An 18,241-nucleotide genomic window follows, 5' to 3' on the forward strand; every position below is an offset into this window, starting at 1 on the left:
GAGTAAGTATCTTATTGCACACGTAAAAAGTCTGCTTGAGTAAGGAAAGTACAATCTGACACTAAGTTAAAGGCCTTCGGATTTGGCCTAGTATTTTTAACTGTGAACTTGGCACTGCAGTGGAACAATATGTGCTACTCGTTCTTATGCAATAAATACCAAAAATTGTTTTGTTGTATTCTTGTAGTTACCAAGCTTGTATTGTGCAATAAACTGTAAAAGTATTCTTAAAACAATATGTTGTTAATAAAGGCCATATTAATTGGATTCTCTGTGGATTTTCTGCTAAATTCATTGCATATAGCCTATTTCAAAACCAGATTTATATACCAGCAAGTAGAAAAGATGTTTTTGAAGTTGGTATTTTCATAAAACTTCAAAGATGTGTTTATGGTGCAATTTTATATTTCTGTTAACTTCTACAGAAAATAAATGTAGTCTCATAAACTGTGCACGTGAACATAAGGGCTATAATGAAAACATCCAAAATATTAAGTGGAGAGGAATTGGGAGTTACTAGCTACCTGTCTCTTCTTCATGAACAAGGGAATATTTGGAAATGCAGAATATTATTAATAAAATCTTAGAATATTACATATATATGTACTTATATATATATATACACACACACATATATATATATATACACACACATATATATATTATAATATATACGTCCCCATTTAAGTTTTACTGAAGCCAGTTTCAAGGGATTCAGAAAACCATGATGTATAGAACCGGTGTAGATATGGGCATATCCACATTTAATCTTTGTACCTACCAAAACATGTTGATGGAACATAATATATTACTGTGTTGGTAGCTAAAGTTAGGTGGATATAACAGAGTAACTGACTCTTACACTTCACAGTATTTATTAACCATCAGTCGATGTCACTGGAAAAAAGAACCTACCTTGTTAATCAAGTTATTTGCCATTGGCTTTTCTTAAAACTTTCCAGGAAGATTTTCATGTTTCTATTGCAGGCAAGATTCAGGACTAGCCAAACAAATCTAACATGATTAATGCCTATGTTCCTATCAAAAATAGTAATTCATGCTGGTAAGTCGCTAGAGTTTCCATTTTGCATGTGTGATCTTCCTTAATATTCCCATGTGAAGGTAGACCCTACAGTCGGTTTTCAGCTGCTTTCTAATCATCCGTGTTGCTTTGCAAGGGAAAGATTCCACTTTCAGCATGTTTTACGTTTTCTCAGTGAATCACTGAGCTTACAAGAGTTCTTACAACTTAGAGGCTGTGATACCAGTTTGTACCTGCTTAGATAAAGCCCAGTACGAGCTCTAACAAACCTTCTGATCCCCAATGGAGAGACTAGTAGACCAACCAAGGATAGCCTTTTAGTGGAGGCAGTTTTCTACCACACAGGAAATGCCAGACTGGAAGGACACAGCTACCTGACTCCCCAGCTCCTCTGTTCCCTTCTACGTGTGTCCATACACCTGCTGAAAGCTGGAGCGGTGGCAGGGTCCCGCTGCATTTCCTCCCTCCCCCCAGTCAGTGCCACTTGTCCTCTTCCCTGATAGCACCTGTTAAAGGAAAGCAGGCTAGCATTGGGTGTGGAGGGTGCAGGGGCCAGCTACACCACCCTTAGTTCAACCACCCAGAGTTTCGTCTGGACAGTTTGAAACTGTAGCCAAGAGTCTGGCTTTGTATTTACCACCCACACTCCAGCGTCTTCTACCTTCAGTTCGTGCAAGCTACTCTGAATTCCAGCCATACTAGCAGTAACTTCAGCATAGGAAGTTTTGCTGCAGAAGTGGAGAATTAACACCTGCTAATGCGTACGTGTTGCACTAATATAATGAACGTACAAAAAAATCATGTTGTGATTAGTTCTGGTTTTGAACAAAAGACAAATTATTTATTTGTTTCTTCAAATGAAGCATAACACTAAGGTATAAAGGGAGTATAAATAACATCTGATTGTGCTCCTAAGCTCCATGCTATAACTTTCTTGCAATGACATCCTTCAACAAATTAACTACATCATTACTGTTAAGTATTAATTGCACAAAACAGATACACAAAATATATAATGAGCTAGAAGGAGGACAACATTCTTCCATTATGACAAACAACTGTAACAAGAAATGGAAAAAAAACAATAGATCTAGGCTTACACAGATGGCAACACTGAGAGTTTTAAGTCCTCTCCTTGAACACATTACATGTGATAAATAATATGCAAAATATTTAAAGAATTTTGTTGTTGCTTACAGAAGATACTTAGCAAGCAAAGAGCCAGTAGCAATCACTGCCTCATGTTTCATATCCCCATCATTCAATGCAAATTTTTACATTTCATGCAATAATCCTGAGCTTATTTTCAGTAACATTGAAATGTCATCTATATTAATTACCAAATACATACAGAGCCCAACTATGGGGTCTATTGTATTATTAAGGCATGAAAAAAGAATAACAGTTTATTAACTCTGAATGCCACAAATACAGCACAGCAGTTAGAAGGCTCAAAAAAGCTCAGAAAGTACCAGTGATGTCTGTGCCAAGGTCCTCCCAGAACATGACTGTGAATCAGCTCCTGAAAAGGTACAGCATCAAATCCTGGCCTTGCTGACATCAGGGAGTTTTGCCATTGTCTTGACTGCTGGACCAAGCTTCAGAGCTATGAGGAGTAACTCAGACTCCTTTTCATATCCCCAAAAAATTGACAAACTTCCTCTCACTCAAGTCAAGTATGAATTTAAAAACCACTACCTACATTTTTTCTTAATTAGTATTTTAAGTCTATGGTAAGATTCTATTATACAGCATGGCAATTAATAAAAAGCCTTTTCAGGAAGTGCTTATTTGTTAGTCTGATTTATTAGTACTTTAAAAGAAGGTGGAATTAGCATGAAAAGGACCTCTGCCAAATCTATGCTCTATTTATAACTTGTTTTTTATTTTTAAAGGAAAGGCTTTGGTAAGCCAAACAAAGGGTATATGATGCAATTCTAGTCTCCACAGTTCAATGGCTTTTCTCAAAGATAAAGAACTCCAAAGTCATCAGGTGAAGAACTCATCATCTGCATAAATCGCAAGGGTTGAATCTGGGTTGTACTGTTCTCCACATATTCTCTAATTTACATTTAAGAAATTCTTGCAAAACGCCCTGTAGTAAGCCAGGGTATTCCAGTTCACTTAGCTAAACCATTGAAACTGAAGCCAAATTGGTGGTAAGTCTTACTTCATGCTTAAAGTTGTGTTGTCTCCCATGGTGGGAACATGGTAGCAGATGATCTCCTCTAACTCTGCTACCGCTATTGCCTGCTCCTTACGTAGGTATTTGCCTAGTTGAGCACAGAGTTTACATTTCGGGGAGCCTTATCCTTCATCTGAAGGTGGCCCATGCTCTGTTGTGAAAAGAACCATGGGGTGGACAGATGCTTTTACACAGCCTTTGTGCAGAATTCCTTCTGTGCCTGCACCCCTTGCACACACAAACCACCCTTTGACAAAGATGGTAGTGTCTAATTCTATCAGTGCAAGGCTCTGAAGAACTTAGAAGATGCACAAATCCAATACAACTAATTTCTTCTAAAACACCGAGTTATAAGACTGAAATAAAAAAATGGTTTGTCACAATAAACCGTTCAGGAAATTCATTACTCTCTTATTTGAGATAAAAGGAGAAGAAGGTTACTGTTGATATTAGAGCTACCAGGACAGACTTTGTGTGGTTTTTGGTTAACTTATACTAACAAATAAGTTAAAGAAGGCTAAGGCTATAAATTGTTAATGTTTCATTTATAAATATCCACTTTATTTCTATTCTCCTCTAAAAAAAGTGTTAAGGAAAAAGGTGGCCAGAAGGTTTACATGTGTTGTAAATTGTAATTTGGTTAAGTTAAGCTGTAAAAACCAAACCTGTAAGTGAAGTTGAGCACAGTGTAAGAAAAAGCCTTTTTTTTTTCTTTTTTTCTTTTTTTTCTTTTTTCTTTTTTTGTAATTAACAACTTATTTACAAGTTCTTAAAATCAACTGAACTGGAGTAGATGTCCTGTGTTTGTCACCAATCCATGTTTTATTGTAACTGGTAACTTCCACACTTTATAGTAGAACAATAAAAAGAAAATAAAGTTCACTATATACAGCCTTTGTACAGGCTACTTGACTATACACAAGGCATAGTGATCATAGCACAACCTAGTCTTCATAATAATTTGTGCACAGAAGGACACCAATCAGACATTATGTGAACATTACAGTGAAATGACGTCACAAGTCCAGTGAAAATTCAGCATAATACAAAACATATTTATCTACTGCAAATGACATCCTTTAAAACAGTAAGCCTTTACTCAGTAGTAACTTAACCAGAGTCTGACGCAGAGATTTGTTGTGTAGTTATAAGTCTTTTAAGTGAAGCAACCTCTGCAGATAAGTTTGCTATCCCCTGCTTCAAATACAGGTTTTCAGACTCAGAGACATTGTAGATATTGTCTTTTATTTCAACAACTCCAGTTTTGCAACCACTCTGAATTTTTACATTGAGTTCCTTTTGATGCCAGAGTTCTGGTTTGAGTGACCAGTCTTGGATGTTAGTCACCTGAACCGAGAAAGGAGTGTGAGAAGAATGCACCAAGTTCTGTGCGCCATGTTTTTCAAGCTCAAAATGTCTTTTTGAGGACATATCAATAGGTGATGATAATTTCTGTGTGGCATCATAGTCATTATCCATTGCTTCCACTTTAACTTGCATGGCTTTGGCTTTAATTCGAAGCTTGTGAGGCAAAGCTGAAGAATTCACTTCAGGAACTTTAACTGTTGCATGAACATTTTTATGTTCAACTGGGGAATGGATTGGACCCTTCGGAACCTGCTGCTCATCTTCTCCATCAGATGACTTTCCAACAACACCATCATCAGTTTCTGAAGTTCTGGGGGAATTACTGGAGGACCTATTAACTTGCAAGAGAGGAGGAGAATGTGAGTACACGTTAAAGGTAGTTCCCATGTAGTTTGGATATATGGATGCTTTATAGGAGCCTCTGTCATCTCTTGGCTCTCTCTCTAATTCCATGGGCTCCTGTTTTATAATCTGGAACTTATTTTCAGGACTTCTGCAGCTGCTCTGTATACGACTTGGCTGAGTATGCTCTACTGATGACATTTCAGACACATCGGACATAGAGCTTTGAGGAGAATGCTTAATGACAGAAATACAACTGCTACCAACTATAGATGGTTCATGTTCATCTACAAATGAGTTAATGTTTGATTTGGAACTTTGATAGTCTTGGAAATACACAGTTGTCGAGCTGCTGAGTTTCTGTATCTCTTGGGCATAGGCTGCAGAACTAATTAAACCAAACTTTAGCTTCAATGAAAGCAGCTCCGCCTTCAAAGTGGCATTCTCCTCTCCCAGTGCAATTAGTTTGTTCTCTAAGACAAGGTCATTCAGTCGTCGTTTTTCACGAGATCTTTTGGCAGCTTCATTATTTTTCCGCCTTTTCTCCCAATACATAGCATCCTTCTTTTCATCTGGAATGAATTCACGCTTTCTCCGGCAAGCTGAAGATTTGCTTTTTCCACTACTTGCTTCAGTAAGTAGTATATCTTCATTTGTGGACAACTCTTCAGACACTTCTGCTAAAGTAGACTTAAGTACCATGATTTTGTCCACATTGCTACTTGTGTCAACAGGTCCGTGTTCCTTTTTAAGGGTCTGCATTTTTCTCAGCTGCATCAGAAACAATTTGTAGACCTACAATGAGCGACAGAGCAAGCTATTTCTCCAGTACTTCTCACTCCACAACTTGATAAATACAGTGATTTTAAATCCACACACATTCTTCTGTTTGTTTCATATTCTCAAACAGAAGTGTCTAGATCCAATTTTCTTGGCAGAGCCAACGGGAATCTGCTAAAAAACCTGGAAAAAAAAAAAAAGAGAGAATTTGATGACTATTTAGCCATCATTGGTTTGAGGACTGCAAAAGGAATTTTTAATAATAATCGTAGACTAGTGTTTGGTTTATTAATCCTACTGTAGTGTGAAGGAAGCTCAATACTGAAGCAACTGATACTGTACACTTCATGATACCTAGGTAGCAGATTTGCTTCCAAAACAAATACATCATGATCCAAGGGAAAAATATCAATAAAAAAAACATTTGGGTTTTGATCCTACCATAACGTTGTCACAGAACTTTCCGTGATATCACTGACAAACTTAAATCTCTAACACTCGACACTGCAGGACACCAGGCATGTTGATGAGCAGCACTGGAAAGTATCTCGTTCTTCCACATTAAAGCATCTCTTCTGAAAACAGCTGTGATGTGTGACTTAGAAATGCTATATATTTGGGTCCTTCATGGATTAAAAATAACATAAACTGATCTAAAGAATCTGGAGTGCTTTCTATTGTCTTAAAATAACACCACTATTCATTAAAGCTATTAAAGATTTGATTATTGTTTTTATATCCTGTAAATATAAACATATATATGTGTACTTTTATGACAAGATTTATAGACACACACATGTAGTTTTAAAATTTTAAAATGGCTTTTTGATCAATCAGACCGATTCAAACTAGTAAACATACACATATAATTTTGGCATATACCTAGCTCTTAAAAAATTTACAAGACAAAAACGCGTTACATAAGATTTCGTCTTGTCTCTTCCTAAGAAAACGCTAAAACCAGTACTGAAAAATACATTAGAGACTTAACATTTACTAACATAATTTGAATTTGAAAAATATCCTTACTGCATCAAAGTAAAGTTTAATACTACTGAGGCATGGGCAACTTTGGAAAACAGTGTTTATGTTAAAGTGAAAGTTTAGATCTAAAATTCTTACCACTAACAAAGGAAAACTACCTTACCCTTTAGCTTTAGATATTTTGATCATTAAAATTGAATTTTGCACTTAAATTGGCATGTCTTATTTAGTCCTTCTTAATGCAAAAATGCTTTATTCTCATAAGATCATTTGATCTTGATCAGAGATACAGCTTCTCAATATCTCATTTTCCAGAGTCAGTCAAGTTCCTTTTAAAATAAACATAGTATGCCAATTGTTTTTATAGGACTTACTATTGGGTCAGCAATGATTCTTGTCCATACAACAACCACCACCAGCAACTTCAAATTAATGTCACCATTTATTGGGAATGTTTTTACAATGACTAATGAAACTAATTTTAATATTATCAGTTGGGAAAGTTATAAAAGAATTAATGAATTGTATTCTGCCAGTTTCTCTTTTCTTTTCCAGAAGGCAAAGAGGAGTGAGTGATGTAATAACAATTAAGTAGGGTCATAAAGACTCAGGTTTCAAGCTGGGTTCTGTTCCATCAAACCATGCCAACTCTTCTGTCATGAAAAATTAACACATTTAATAGAACAGCTAAGAAGAATTTCCTAAAATCCATAGTTAATTACTGACATGTAACTATTTGTCTTTGATAATACAGCCTTAATGGAAAATAGAGTTAGAAGCCAGCCACACCAAAGACGGTCTCTAACATTTCAGTGCAAAAGCAGCACCACAAATTGCCATGTTTGTAAAGCAGAAATATAACTCTAATACACAAGTAATTACATAGTTAGATCCTGGTCCAAAATTCTAACTGGAGTCAAAAAGAATTTTCTGTCAAGTTAAGTAGGAGCTGGATCACGTTTAAAAAAAAAAAAAAAAAAAGTCCCACAACAAAGCAACATCCAAAACTTCAGCATAATTTAATTTGCTGAAGAAGCTGTATAGTCATTCTGTCCATTTCAGTGCTGCAAGTCTTCAGTGCTTTAATTAACATGCAAACTGTTTCAACTGTGGTGTAACCTGATACTTCATAAACACGCACGCATATATACATATAAATAAAAATTGCTTCATACATGGCTTTTAAAAATAAAACATCCTAGATGGGTCACCTGAATTTCTATGGCATTTGTAAAACATTCAGTCTCTGCAATGTGGTTTTACAAAAGAAGGAGAAAAATACCAAGACTTTTTTTCACTGTCCCATAGCATTAGGAATGCACAGCTATTGATCCACGGTCACCCTGATACACTGCAATCCTTGTATTCATTTGTATCACTGACAACTTCTGTGTTTCTTTTGAAATGTATCCATCTGCTAAAGCACATACAGAAGTTGAATACCTACCTGTACTGAATACCTATGAAATCATCACTTGTCTCATAACATGCATCTCAGCCAACTCTTGCTAAGGCTTCAAAACAACTTCAGGGCCTTACAAGTGAATATATCTGACTGAATTTTACAGCACTAGAGTGCTAAACTCAAAGCCAAATAATGTTTATTCTCTCTTAAGAAAGGGATAGCAACATAGATATACGAAGGGATGCAAGACATGGACTCTTCATGAGCCCAATGGCTCTTTAACAGAAGACGTTTATTGCCCTTCTTCATTACTACATATACTTTCCCTGTAGCCCCATGCACTGTCCATACGCCCAAACCTATCATAAAATTGGTCAGAGACCCTCAGACGCGCCTGGAGCCAGCCAGCAATTTGTCTCCACCCAAAGTTCATCTTTAAAGATGTAGCCAATTTACTTTATCTCAACCTTGCTCAGGTTTTTGCTTCTACCGCTTGTTTCCTCATTATCTCTAATTCAGGGATGTGTGAAACAGCGCGAAGCCACCTGCAAATTCCTTTCCCACACATATACCATTACTTTCTTCCCTGGAACATTTACACCTACTTGAAACAGGAGAAGTAGCAAGGAAGTAGTGATATACATGGTATTTGTGCTTATTTCTAGAAGAATGAAGCCATATCTACACTGGTTTAGTACAAACTGCATTTTCATCTTACACCCCAGCATCCCATTTCCACCCTACAGAAGGAACAACTTCATCCTTAAACAAGGCTGTTTCAGGGCAAGAAGTATGAATTCACCTCTAGCTATGCAGTCCTCAGCTCAGAGTGATCACACTTCAGCAGCACCATGACACAGGAAAAGACACCAGTAATGACAGTAATAGAGAAAAGTAATTAGCAAAAAGATTGTTTGCTTTTCTTTGAAATGAATGTAGACTAAGGCATAGTTCATCAGTAGGACCATCTATGTATCAGTAAAAAAAATCCAACTGCATGTCCAAACTATCTCAAGCAGCCAAACGCTGGCACTGAGCTGCACTTGAAACCCAACAACCTAGGGAGTTTGTGTCCCTCGATTCAGGTGGCTTCTACAGATTGGGCCGTTCCAGTACACAACCTGCCCATTTTAGCACTGACAACTCCCGTTTTGGCCATTCTCCCTCCCATATGCATTATTCCTGGCATAAACAGGCAGAATGTAGGTAGCACACAAGTCTACAGCAAGTAATGAATGCGTATCAAAACAATGATGCTTTTCATGCAGTATTCAACTTTGCTTTCTGCCAGAGCCCATCAGTAAGGCTGTCAAGACAGAAATGTAACCCACTGACATAGTCTTACTGATTTGCTATTTATGTAGTTCTTTCTAATGCCATTACTTCAGTGAACAGGCAAAACAATAAATCCTTCACTCTTTCCACATTTTCCTTGAGCACTTCTATCACGGTAACTGGAATTGCTGCTTTACATAAGAGGAGGAAGAGCCCCTGTTTGTTAATAGTTCTCCATGTGGATCAGCCCAATACTGAGTCTGTAAACAAATTAAATTCCATCTGATGATAATGGCAAAATGCCTTCAATAAAAACAGCCATTTCGCTTCACTTGTATTTTATAATTCCACTGGAAAACATCAGTATTTACACATAAATTAATGAACTGTAATGACTCCTCTGACTATATTTCAAATTCCAATATTTTCCCTTATGATTAATTTTTCAATTGCTTTATCACTCCCTCATAAAGTATTATAAAACCAACATTTAATACTGCCTTACATTAGTCACTGTTAAAGATTTTTTTTGGTTGGTTGGTTGATGTTAATGGCATTGAGTGCCAATTCAACAATGTAATAACACTCGACCCTATTAACTTAATTACAGACCCAGTCTTGCTCCCACAGCAATTTTGCCATTGGCTTGAACAGAAGTAGGATACAATCCCAGACCCAAGAATTAAAGAGACTGTTTTATAGAAATCACACTATTGAAGCAAGAAATTACGTATGCAGAAATTGTGAAAAGTTAATTTGTCCATGGACTTCAAGAAATACTTAAGTGGTCTGATTGTGTCAAAATAGTACATTAAGGGTCTGATCCCAGGGATTTGTGTATTCACACTGTAATAATTGAAATGTTTCAATAGGTTGAAGGACAGGGCTACAGTCTTGGCTGTCTCTGTTCCATGTAATCTAATTACACAAGTCAACCCTACTTTGGAGAGTGCATATGGGTCTCCACACGTATGTGTAAGCTTCCCCATAGAGTAACTATATATTATTTGTATTTATCAAAATAATTCCTGTTATCTCCAAGCACGGTATCTCAAAATAAATCTCAGAATGGCATAACCTATTATTTAATTCTGTTCTTCTAATAGTTTTATTAAACTAAGTGAAATACTATCTCTAGCAATTGGTTGCTTTCAAATACATTTCACTTTTGTACAGCCATTTGTCTCCAAAATTTATCTGTCCTTCAAAACCAGAAAAAAGGCTAAACACAGCTTCTTGTTTTAAAAAAGAACCACACCTCCATCAGCATCTTCTCAGTAAATAATTCAAACTACTATATGGTAAAGTGCAGAAATACAGTAAGAGCTCACACTACTATGTGTCTCTGCATGTTTTTAGTTGTTGTTTTCCATGTTTTGCATAGGTCTCATTAACCTACTACCATTCCCTCATATTTATTCTGAAAAGGTGCCTACACGACTGAAAAGCTAGCGTAGAACCCACTCAAAGGTAGCAAAATGACCAGTTCACATTCCTAACTTCAAAAAAAAAAAAAAAAAAAACCGAAAAATATACTTCACACTTTTATTTTCGAAGTGTTTTAAATACATTAGCTAACTATCACACAATTTTTAAGGAGGTACAGAAAAATACCATCCCCACTGCACATGAAGGAGACAAAACCGAGTTTATTAGTTTAGGTGGTGGGCACACAACCTAACTGAACACTTTGGAACAACTCTACCTCTACTGCGAGCCACTCTACATCTACTGGTTTTCCCAGACAAAAGCTATGCCATAAGATTCTGCACCTGCCAGGTCTATCATAATTCGGAAATACTTTTGAACTGAAGATGTGGCCCCCAAATTCCATTCCAACCTCCAGTCAAATTGCTCGAGATCACTTTTCTTGCCTTTATGTAGGACAGTTTGTAAAATTATATTCTGATTAAAGAAAAGGTTTAATGCTGCTCCCACTGGAACAGCACAGTGCTATCCCTAGCACAGATTATTGGGCAAGAGGGGCTAGGCAACGTAGAGCAAATGAAGTTCAAGCTCTCTGGAAAAAAACGAGGTAACTGCACTTTATGCAGTAGTAGACATATTATCCATGGTCACAAAGAGGTTTTCCTCTTTCCGCATTTACGATATGAACGTTACCGCCAATTACTGCTATTATATAGTTACACTCGTACAGAGCATGAATCCATTACAACAGCAAGGAGCAACACGGAACTATTGCTCCTGCACAGAGTTCCCTTTTCTTACAACTTCACGGGCATCTTAAGTGCTTACAGTTCCAGGATCAGCACGTAATTAGGTCAGTGGAGCACTGATGATGATAGCTTTGTACAAGATGACCCATTTTCGCTAAAATGTTGTTTCTCTTATTGAAAGAAAGTAATGGGAGATGGCTAAACAATGTATTCCATAGAAATATCAAGAATCATTCATTTATTATGACACTTTCAAATCTCCCCTCTTTTAATCCCTCTCCCCCCTGCCAAAAAAAAAAAAAAAAAAAAAAAAAAGACTAAAGCTCATCACAGCACTCACAACAGTATTACATTTTCCTATTACCCACTTCTAAGCTGTACCCAGAAAGCTGATGTCATATGTAATTTTTATGAAAGGCTTTTGTTGTTAGGAAAATTAGTTAAGTTACTGTTTATCTTAATAACTACAAATTAATTCATTAATGTATAGCTTGCTTCCCAAAGGTAAATTACACAAATTATGCAAATAAAATTATTATTTGGAGGGAACTAAACGTGTATTAAAGGTAGTTGTTGCTCAAAAAGGTCAGTCAAGGTTAATAGGAGCAAATATGACCCATATTTTCTCCCATTTCCTTAGGAGGACATACTGCATGCTTCTACCAGATCTGCTCAACCTGTCCTAAACCGGCTGCTTGCTGCTCTGGTATAAGCGGGAATAGATTGGTGGGAACAAAAATCTAAGAAGGTTACTCAAAGAGCCATGAGAAACTTTGAAGCTTAAAAGAAAAGGAAATGTATATATTACTTGTGTAAATATTTAATTACACTTATACAACACATGGTACATATGTGTGTATATAAATCATGACGTTTTATTTAAATATCACTTCACTCTGCAGTATTTTACTAAAATCCCAATAGAAACAACAGGAACTGAAGTAACAATAGTGTAACAGTATGCTTCTCCTCATCTCAACAGCTATTTGACAGTAGGAAAAACTAGAGTGCACAAAGCAATCACTTAGTAGTAACAACGTTCTGGGAATAAGATCTGTGTTCTAATTAAGGACCATTAAAAAATACAAAATCAAGTGTTAATTATTCTGACAACAAATGGCTCTCTCCTATTGAACAGTATTCTTAAAATGCCAACCATGGACCAGACCTTTGGCTGACCTAAATTTATATAGTGCTATTTAAAGGCAGAAGAATTATGTCAATTAATCCCAGCGGGTGCCCTGAGCATGCATTTGTTATGTAACTGAAGTATAAAGATGCGAAATAAACGATGTTTGTAAAATGTTGGCGTCTACCACGCACTGCCAATGGAACACAGAAACAGCCGACTTCAGAGCCCCACTCAGGCAAGATGGTCCAGATAGGAAGACCACCACCACCTGTGCTAATTCCTATTATCTTTGCTGTCATGTTCCACTCACAAGAGGAGGTCTTGCAGCACTGGCACCTATACTGCTGTGAAGACACCTCTGTGACAAAAAATAAAAAATAATAATAGAAAAAAAAACTGCTTAATTATTCTAATGCTTCAGGACAGAACTCGTAATTACACTAAGATGGAACAACTCAAAAAAGGAAAACACTTTTTAATACAGCTTTTTATCTGGCAGAAAACAGATTTCTGTATTATCTGTTGCCAGATTCAATCTCATAGTATGAGATTTCAGTTCAACAGTTGAATGAGGAAAAGAAAATGAAAAAAAAAAAAAAAAAAAACAACACAGGATGTCTAAGGAGGGCAATAATAATTCACTTCAGGTCTACCTCTTAATACAACAAGTTTTCAAGAACATTGCTTTTACCACATTTTGAATCAAGCCCAAGTATGCCCTTGCTTATGCAATCCTATTTTTGACAGTCATGCTTGTCGTTGGTATTAGACAGTTACATCACCTGTTTAAAAAAAAAAAAAAAAAAACAGTTTTTTTCAAGCACTGTAAAATACCATAGCAGAAATCATCTGACATTTTGTCTTAGAATGGTCTGCAGCAATTGGCCATCTATTTGCATTTTTTTTCTATTACATATCCTAAGCACATTTATATCTCATAACTGGCTGTAATGATCATAGCAAGGTCACCTAGAAGAGTCAATTAAGCTGATGAGTCAGATACATTGCTTAACAGTGTGCAATAAGACTCAAACAGAGGATTTTATTGTTCATGTTATTGCATCATAGTGATGTTATAACAGCAGCAAGATTGCTGTCTGGAAAAAAAAAAACTATTGCATAAACATAGTTTGCATAACTATCTACTAAAGTAAGTCAATTTAAAATGAGCTAAAGGTTTATTTTATTTAGGAGTTTTATTTCAAGATAAAGGACTGGAAAACGCAGCGTGGTGCTGGTACCTTTTGTAGACTGTGCATTGCTTTACTCGCAATAGAAAGAATGTATGTTCAACAAATTTCAGCTAAAGCGTGGTAAATACTGTTCGTTCTTAGGATAAGATTAGATGTGAGGAGGTCACATAAGTTCATATTGCTCATGGGAAGACTCTAAGCTTTTTGACACCTTTCAGATTAGTTCCTTAAAAAAAAAAAAAATACAAACGAGAGGGAAAAAAAAAAAAAAAAAAAAACAAGAGCAGAAACTTGAAGCTTTGAAGTCAAATCCAGGAAGCTGGATATTATAAAAGCTAGTTAAGAGTCCTTTAGAGAATAAGACGAGATAAAAATAGAAAGTAAATAAAAATGGAAAGTAAAGGCAGATCGTTCTAAAGAGGGTTAGCACTTCAACAGTCAAATAAAGACATTTGTAATGTGAGAACTTTTAAAGCGGTATCTGCCAGTGCCAGTGATGTTAGGGATCTTTATTCAATAATCCTTGAACTCGCTGGTTTGAATTAGGTCTCTAGGTCAACACCCGAATCCTTATTCATTCACATTTCCGATAAAAGCCAGCATTTTGGTGGAGCCGGGGACCACAGAAGCGATGCACTTTTTTTTTTTTTTTTTTTTTTTAAACTAGCCCCTGGGTTGAATTAATTACCGAGGAGGGCAAGGATGACTCAAAGTGGGTTACGTACACAGGAGGGAACACAATGAAACTGCGAGCAACCGCTGAAGTTACAAGAACGAGAAAATACATAAATAAATTGATTAATTAAGAGAAATCAGGTTGGCTCGCTTCTGACACGGCAGCAACTCCCAGACCCTCGCCACCGGGGCGCCGCCGCACTTGACCCCCCCCCCCCCCACCGGGGGCCGCCCCGCCGGAAAGTTTTGCCCATCTGGGGCATTTTCTGCCGCCGCCGCCGCCACCCCTACGGCCACCTCGGCAGCTTTTTTTTTTTTTGGTGACAAAGACGCCGATTTCGGCGTCGCCCGCCCGGGCGGCGGGGCCCACCCCGAGCCGCTCCGCGGGGCCGGGCGGTGCCGGTGCCGGTCCCGGTGCCGGCGGGGCGCGGCCGGACCCCCTTTGTCTGCCGCTCCCCCCCCGGCCCGGCCCGGCCCGGCTCGGCCCCTCCGTGCCCGGCGGCGGCGCATGGCGGCCGCCCGCTCCCTCGGCGCGGCCCCGGCCCCGGCCCCGAACAAAGGGCTGCGGCAGCGCCCCCAGCCCTCGCCCGCCGCCGCCTGGCGGACGCAGGGCGGGGGACGGGGGGCAGCGGCCGGGCCCCGGCGCCTGTCACAGCGACCTGCGGGTGCGCCGCCCGCACGGCGCCCGCAGCCTCCGATAACGGGGCCGGCCCCAGCCGCGGGGGTCCCGAGAGGCTCTGCCCCCCCCCCCCAAAAAAAAAAAGGGCGCCCCGCGGCCGGGCCGGGCCGGGTGTGCGGGGCCAGCCGCCGGGCACGCCCGCGTGCAAGGAGCGGGGGCAGCGTGAGTGTGAGTGTGTGAGTGTGAGTGTGAGCCCGGGGCCGCCCCGCCGGGCACGGCTCGTCCCGCGGCGTGACAGACCCGGGCACGGCGCCGCGTCCCCGCTGCTACACCCCTCACATATATATATATATATACACATACACCTATATATGTATATATATTTTTTTAATTCCCCTTTTTCTTTTTTCTAATTTTTATATATTTTTTAATATTTTTTTCTTTATTTTTTCCGGGGCCAGAGCCGTCCCGCTGCTCTTTGTCGCCCGGCCCGGCCGCCCCGCGCCGCTGCCGCTCCCCCGCCCGGCTGCCGGCGAGCCCCGCGGTTACATAACGCCGCATTTCCAGGAACCCGGCCCCGCAGCGCCCGAAAACACACACACACACATTAACAGGAAAAAAAAAAAAAAAAAAGCAAAACACGAAAAAAATAATAACGATAATAATAAAAAAAACAGGGACGGCGTACACCGGCAGCACCCCGCGGCGCCGCCCGCTCCCCCGCCGTGCTGCGGGGCAGCCTCCGGGGGGTGCCCGCCCCGGCTGGACGGGCAGGGCAGGGCAGGGCAGCGCCCCGCAGCCCGCAGCCCGCCGGCGGTGCGGGTTATGTAACGACCGCCACCCGCCTCACATCACGGCACCGCACGGTACCGCACGGCTCGGACGCGCCCGCCGCGCCTCCCTACCTTGCGTGCAGGGCGAGGCGGTGCGGGGCGGTGCGGCCGCTCCGCTCCTCTCCGTGCGGTGCCGTGCGGGCAGCACCACCAGCAGCACCAGCAGCAGCAGTACCGGCAGCACCAGCACCGGCAGTACCGGCAGCAGCAGCAGCGTCGTCGCCCCGCTCAGCCCGCCCGCCCGCCCGCCCGCTAGCGTGCGGCGGCGGCGGCGGCGCGGAGGGATGTGTGTTAGTAGGTCAGCGCTGCGCCGCGCGGGGCGCGCAGCCCGCATGCCAGCCGCGCCGCGCCGTGACTGGCGGCCGCGCCGCGGCCAATCGGCGCCGCCAGCCGCCGGGGGGCGGCCAATGGGGGGCCGGGCAGGGGGCGGGGCGGGGCGTGGCGGGGCGGGGCGGGGCGCGCTTACAGTAGGTCTGTGTGCTGCGCATTGCATAACCGCCGCCGGGACGGGGGGCGGCGGCGGTGGCGGCGGCGGCGGCGCGCGCGGGGGGCGACGGCGGTTACGTAACGGCCCGGCGGGGGGGGCTCGGCCCGCGGCCTGGGCGGCGCCGCCGCCGCCGTGTGGTGGTGGTGGCGGCGATGGGGGGGGGGGGCTCGGGTGTGAGGGGCTCGGCGCCCCCGGCACCCCGGTAGCTGCTGGCGGAGCCCGGCCGGAGCTTGAGGCGGTGTTTTAAATGGTGACCCTCGGTGGGCAAACGCGAGTGTACGGCGAGGTAGAGGGCAGAACACCGGCGTGTGTGGCTGGAGGAACGTGTTCAGCACGGGGTTTTTTTCCTGCTCTCCCGAGGTACAGGAAAAATAAAATATCACGGTGGAGAGCCGTTGCTAGCTGTCTGCACAAAGGGAGCCCACGGACTTGAGGAAAAACTCCGAAAAGAGAGTCATTCTGTGATTGTCCACCTCAGCTGATTCTTCTCCTGCAGGGATGAAGTAGGTCACGCAGGTCTTCACCTAAACTCTTAGCTGACTTTAGCGTGGTAGAGTTTATACTTGGTTCTGGACAGCAATATATTGACTTCAACCCCTGATGGATTCGTCTATATTTATCAGTACATAACTTCAGCCCTCTTAACACTGTCTCTGATTTTCGCTTAATGAGCAGTGCTGAGCCTACGTGTTGTAACACTGCTACGTGAAGGGTCTAGAAAAGGGGCATTTACAAAGCAATTAATAAAAATATCGCAGACAGTACCTTCTATCATCTCTAACATCCTCTGGCTTCTTTATACTCTCTTGTGTTCGTGCTTCTTGGGTTTTCAGTAACACAAGGTCTGAGTCTGACCCAGCCCAGAATTCAAAGCCAGCGGAATTCAACAGCAAAATCCCAGTGCTTTCAAAGAGAAAAGGCTCTAATTCCTCACCTTTGTTACCGTTCACGTTCAGGACAGAATAATCTAAATTACATGTAGTTTGGAGTGAAATAAAAATGAAATGCTTTTTAAGATCATGATATATTAAACATATTTTGATGGCTTTATTTATGTATGTATACTATATATATATATATGAAATACAATCTGGAGTTAATTGAAATATATATATATGTATGTATGTATAAAATACACCCTGGAATTCATTGAAATACTGCAACTTGTGCCATAACCCTTGGCTTCCCTGCTTTACATTCTTTATAGCTGTAGGAGCTTTGCTATATAACAATGCAATCAGACTACACCATATTCACCAGTCTTTTTATACATTTGATGTGATCTGTGCTCAAAAACATTTAACGCTAACCAAGTCCTTCAGGGCTTCCTGCTCAAGATGAGCAGTAGTGAAAGTTCTATAGAATAGATGATAGTGTGATTTTATAAAGATCTAAGCCAGAAATAAAATACATTAAAGAAAAAGGCAAGTCATTTGACTACAGTTCAAAGTACTAATCAAAATATTTCCGTGCATCTGGGAACATTTGTGGAAACTGTACTGGAAAAATATTTGTGCTGTAATGTACCCTTGCTAAAAGCAAACCCAAGAGGAATAGATGTTCACATTGTAACTTAGGCAGACATAAGTGAGGCAATGTTTACTGGTGCTGTTAAATGTGAAGAAACACCAAAAATTGCACAATAAGTGCACGGACTAAAGAAAGAAAATTTGTGTGATACTATTTACACTGCAACAGCCAACTTAAGATTGATGGGTCATTCATAACCTCCACATGACACAAA

At 40.7% G+C, this 18,241-nt stretch overlaps 1 protein-coding gene and 1 long non-coding RNA gene across 2 annotated transcripts; one reads left to right on the top strand and one right to left on the bottom strand.

Moving 5' to 3' along the window:
- Nucleotides 1-1,855: 1,855 nt before the first annotated feature.
- On the bottom strand, nucleotides 1,856-16,358 carry NFIL3 (nuclear factor, interleukin 3 regulated). The gene is made up of 2 exons (XM_084504019.1): nucleotides 16,083-16,358; nucleotides 1,856-5,900 (listed from the first exon to the last, which is right to left on the bottom strand). Exon 2 carries the CDS (start codon nucleotides 5,712-5,714, stop codon nucleotides 4,338-4,340), a length of 1,377 nt encoding a protein of 458 aa, XP_084360145.1. The 5' UTR covers nucleotides 5,715-5,900; nucleotides 16,083-16,358; the 3' UTR covers nucleotides 1,856-4,337.
- On the top strand, nucleotides 16,184-17,547 carry LOC311427052. Its single transcript, XR_014687183.1, has 2 exons — nucleotides 16,184-16,308; nucleotides 16,864-17,547. It is a non-coding gene; the product is annotated as an uncharacterized lncRNA (long non-coding RNA).
- Nucleotides 17,548-18,241: the final 694 nt, after the last annotated feature.

This window comes from Aythya ferina (assembly GCF_964211825.1).
Source record: "Aythya ferina genome assembly, chromosome: Z".
NCBI classification, from domain to species: domain Eukaryota; kingdom Metazoa; phylum Chordata; class Aves; order Anseriformes; family Anatidae; genus Aythya; species Aythya ferina.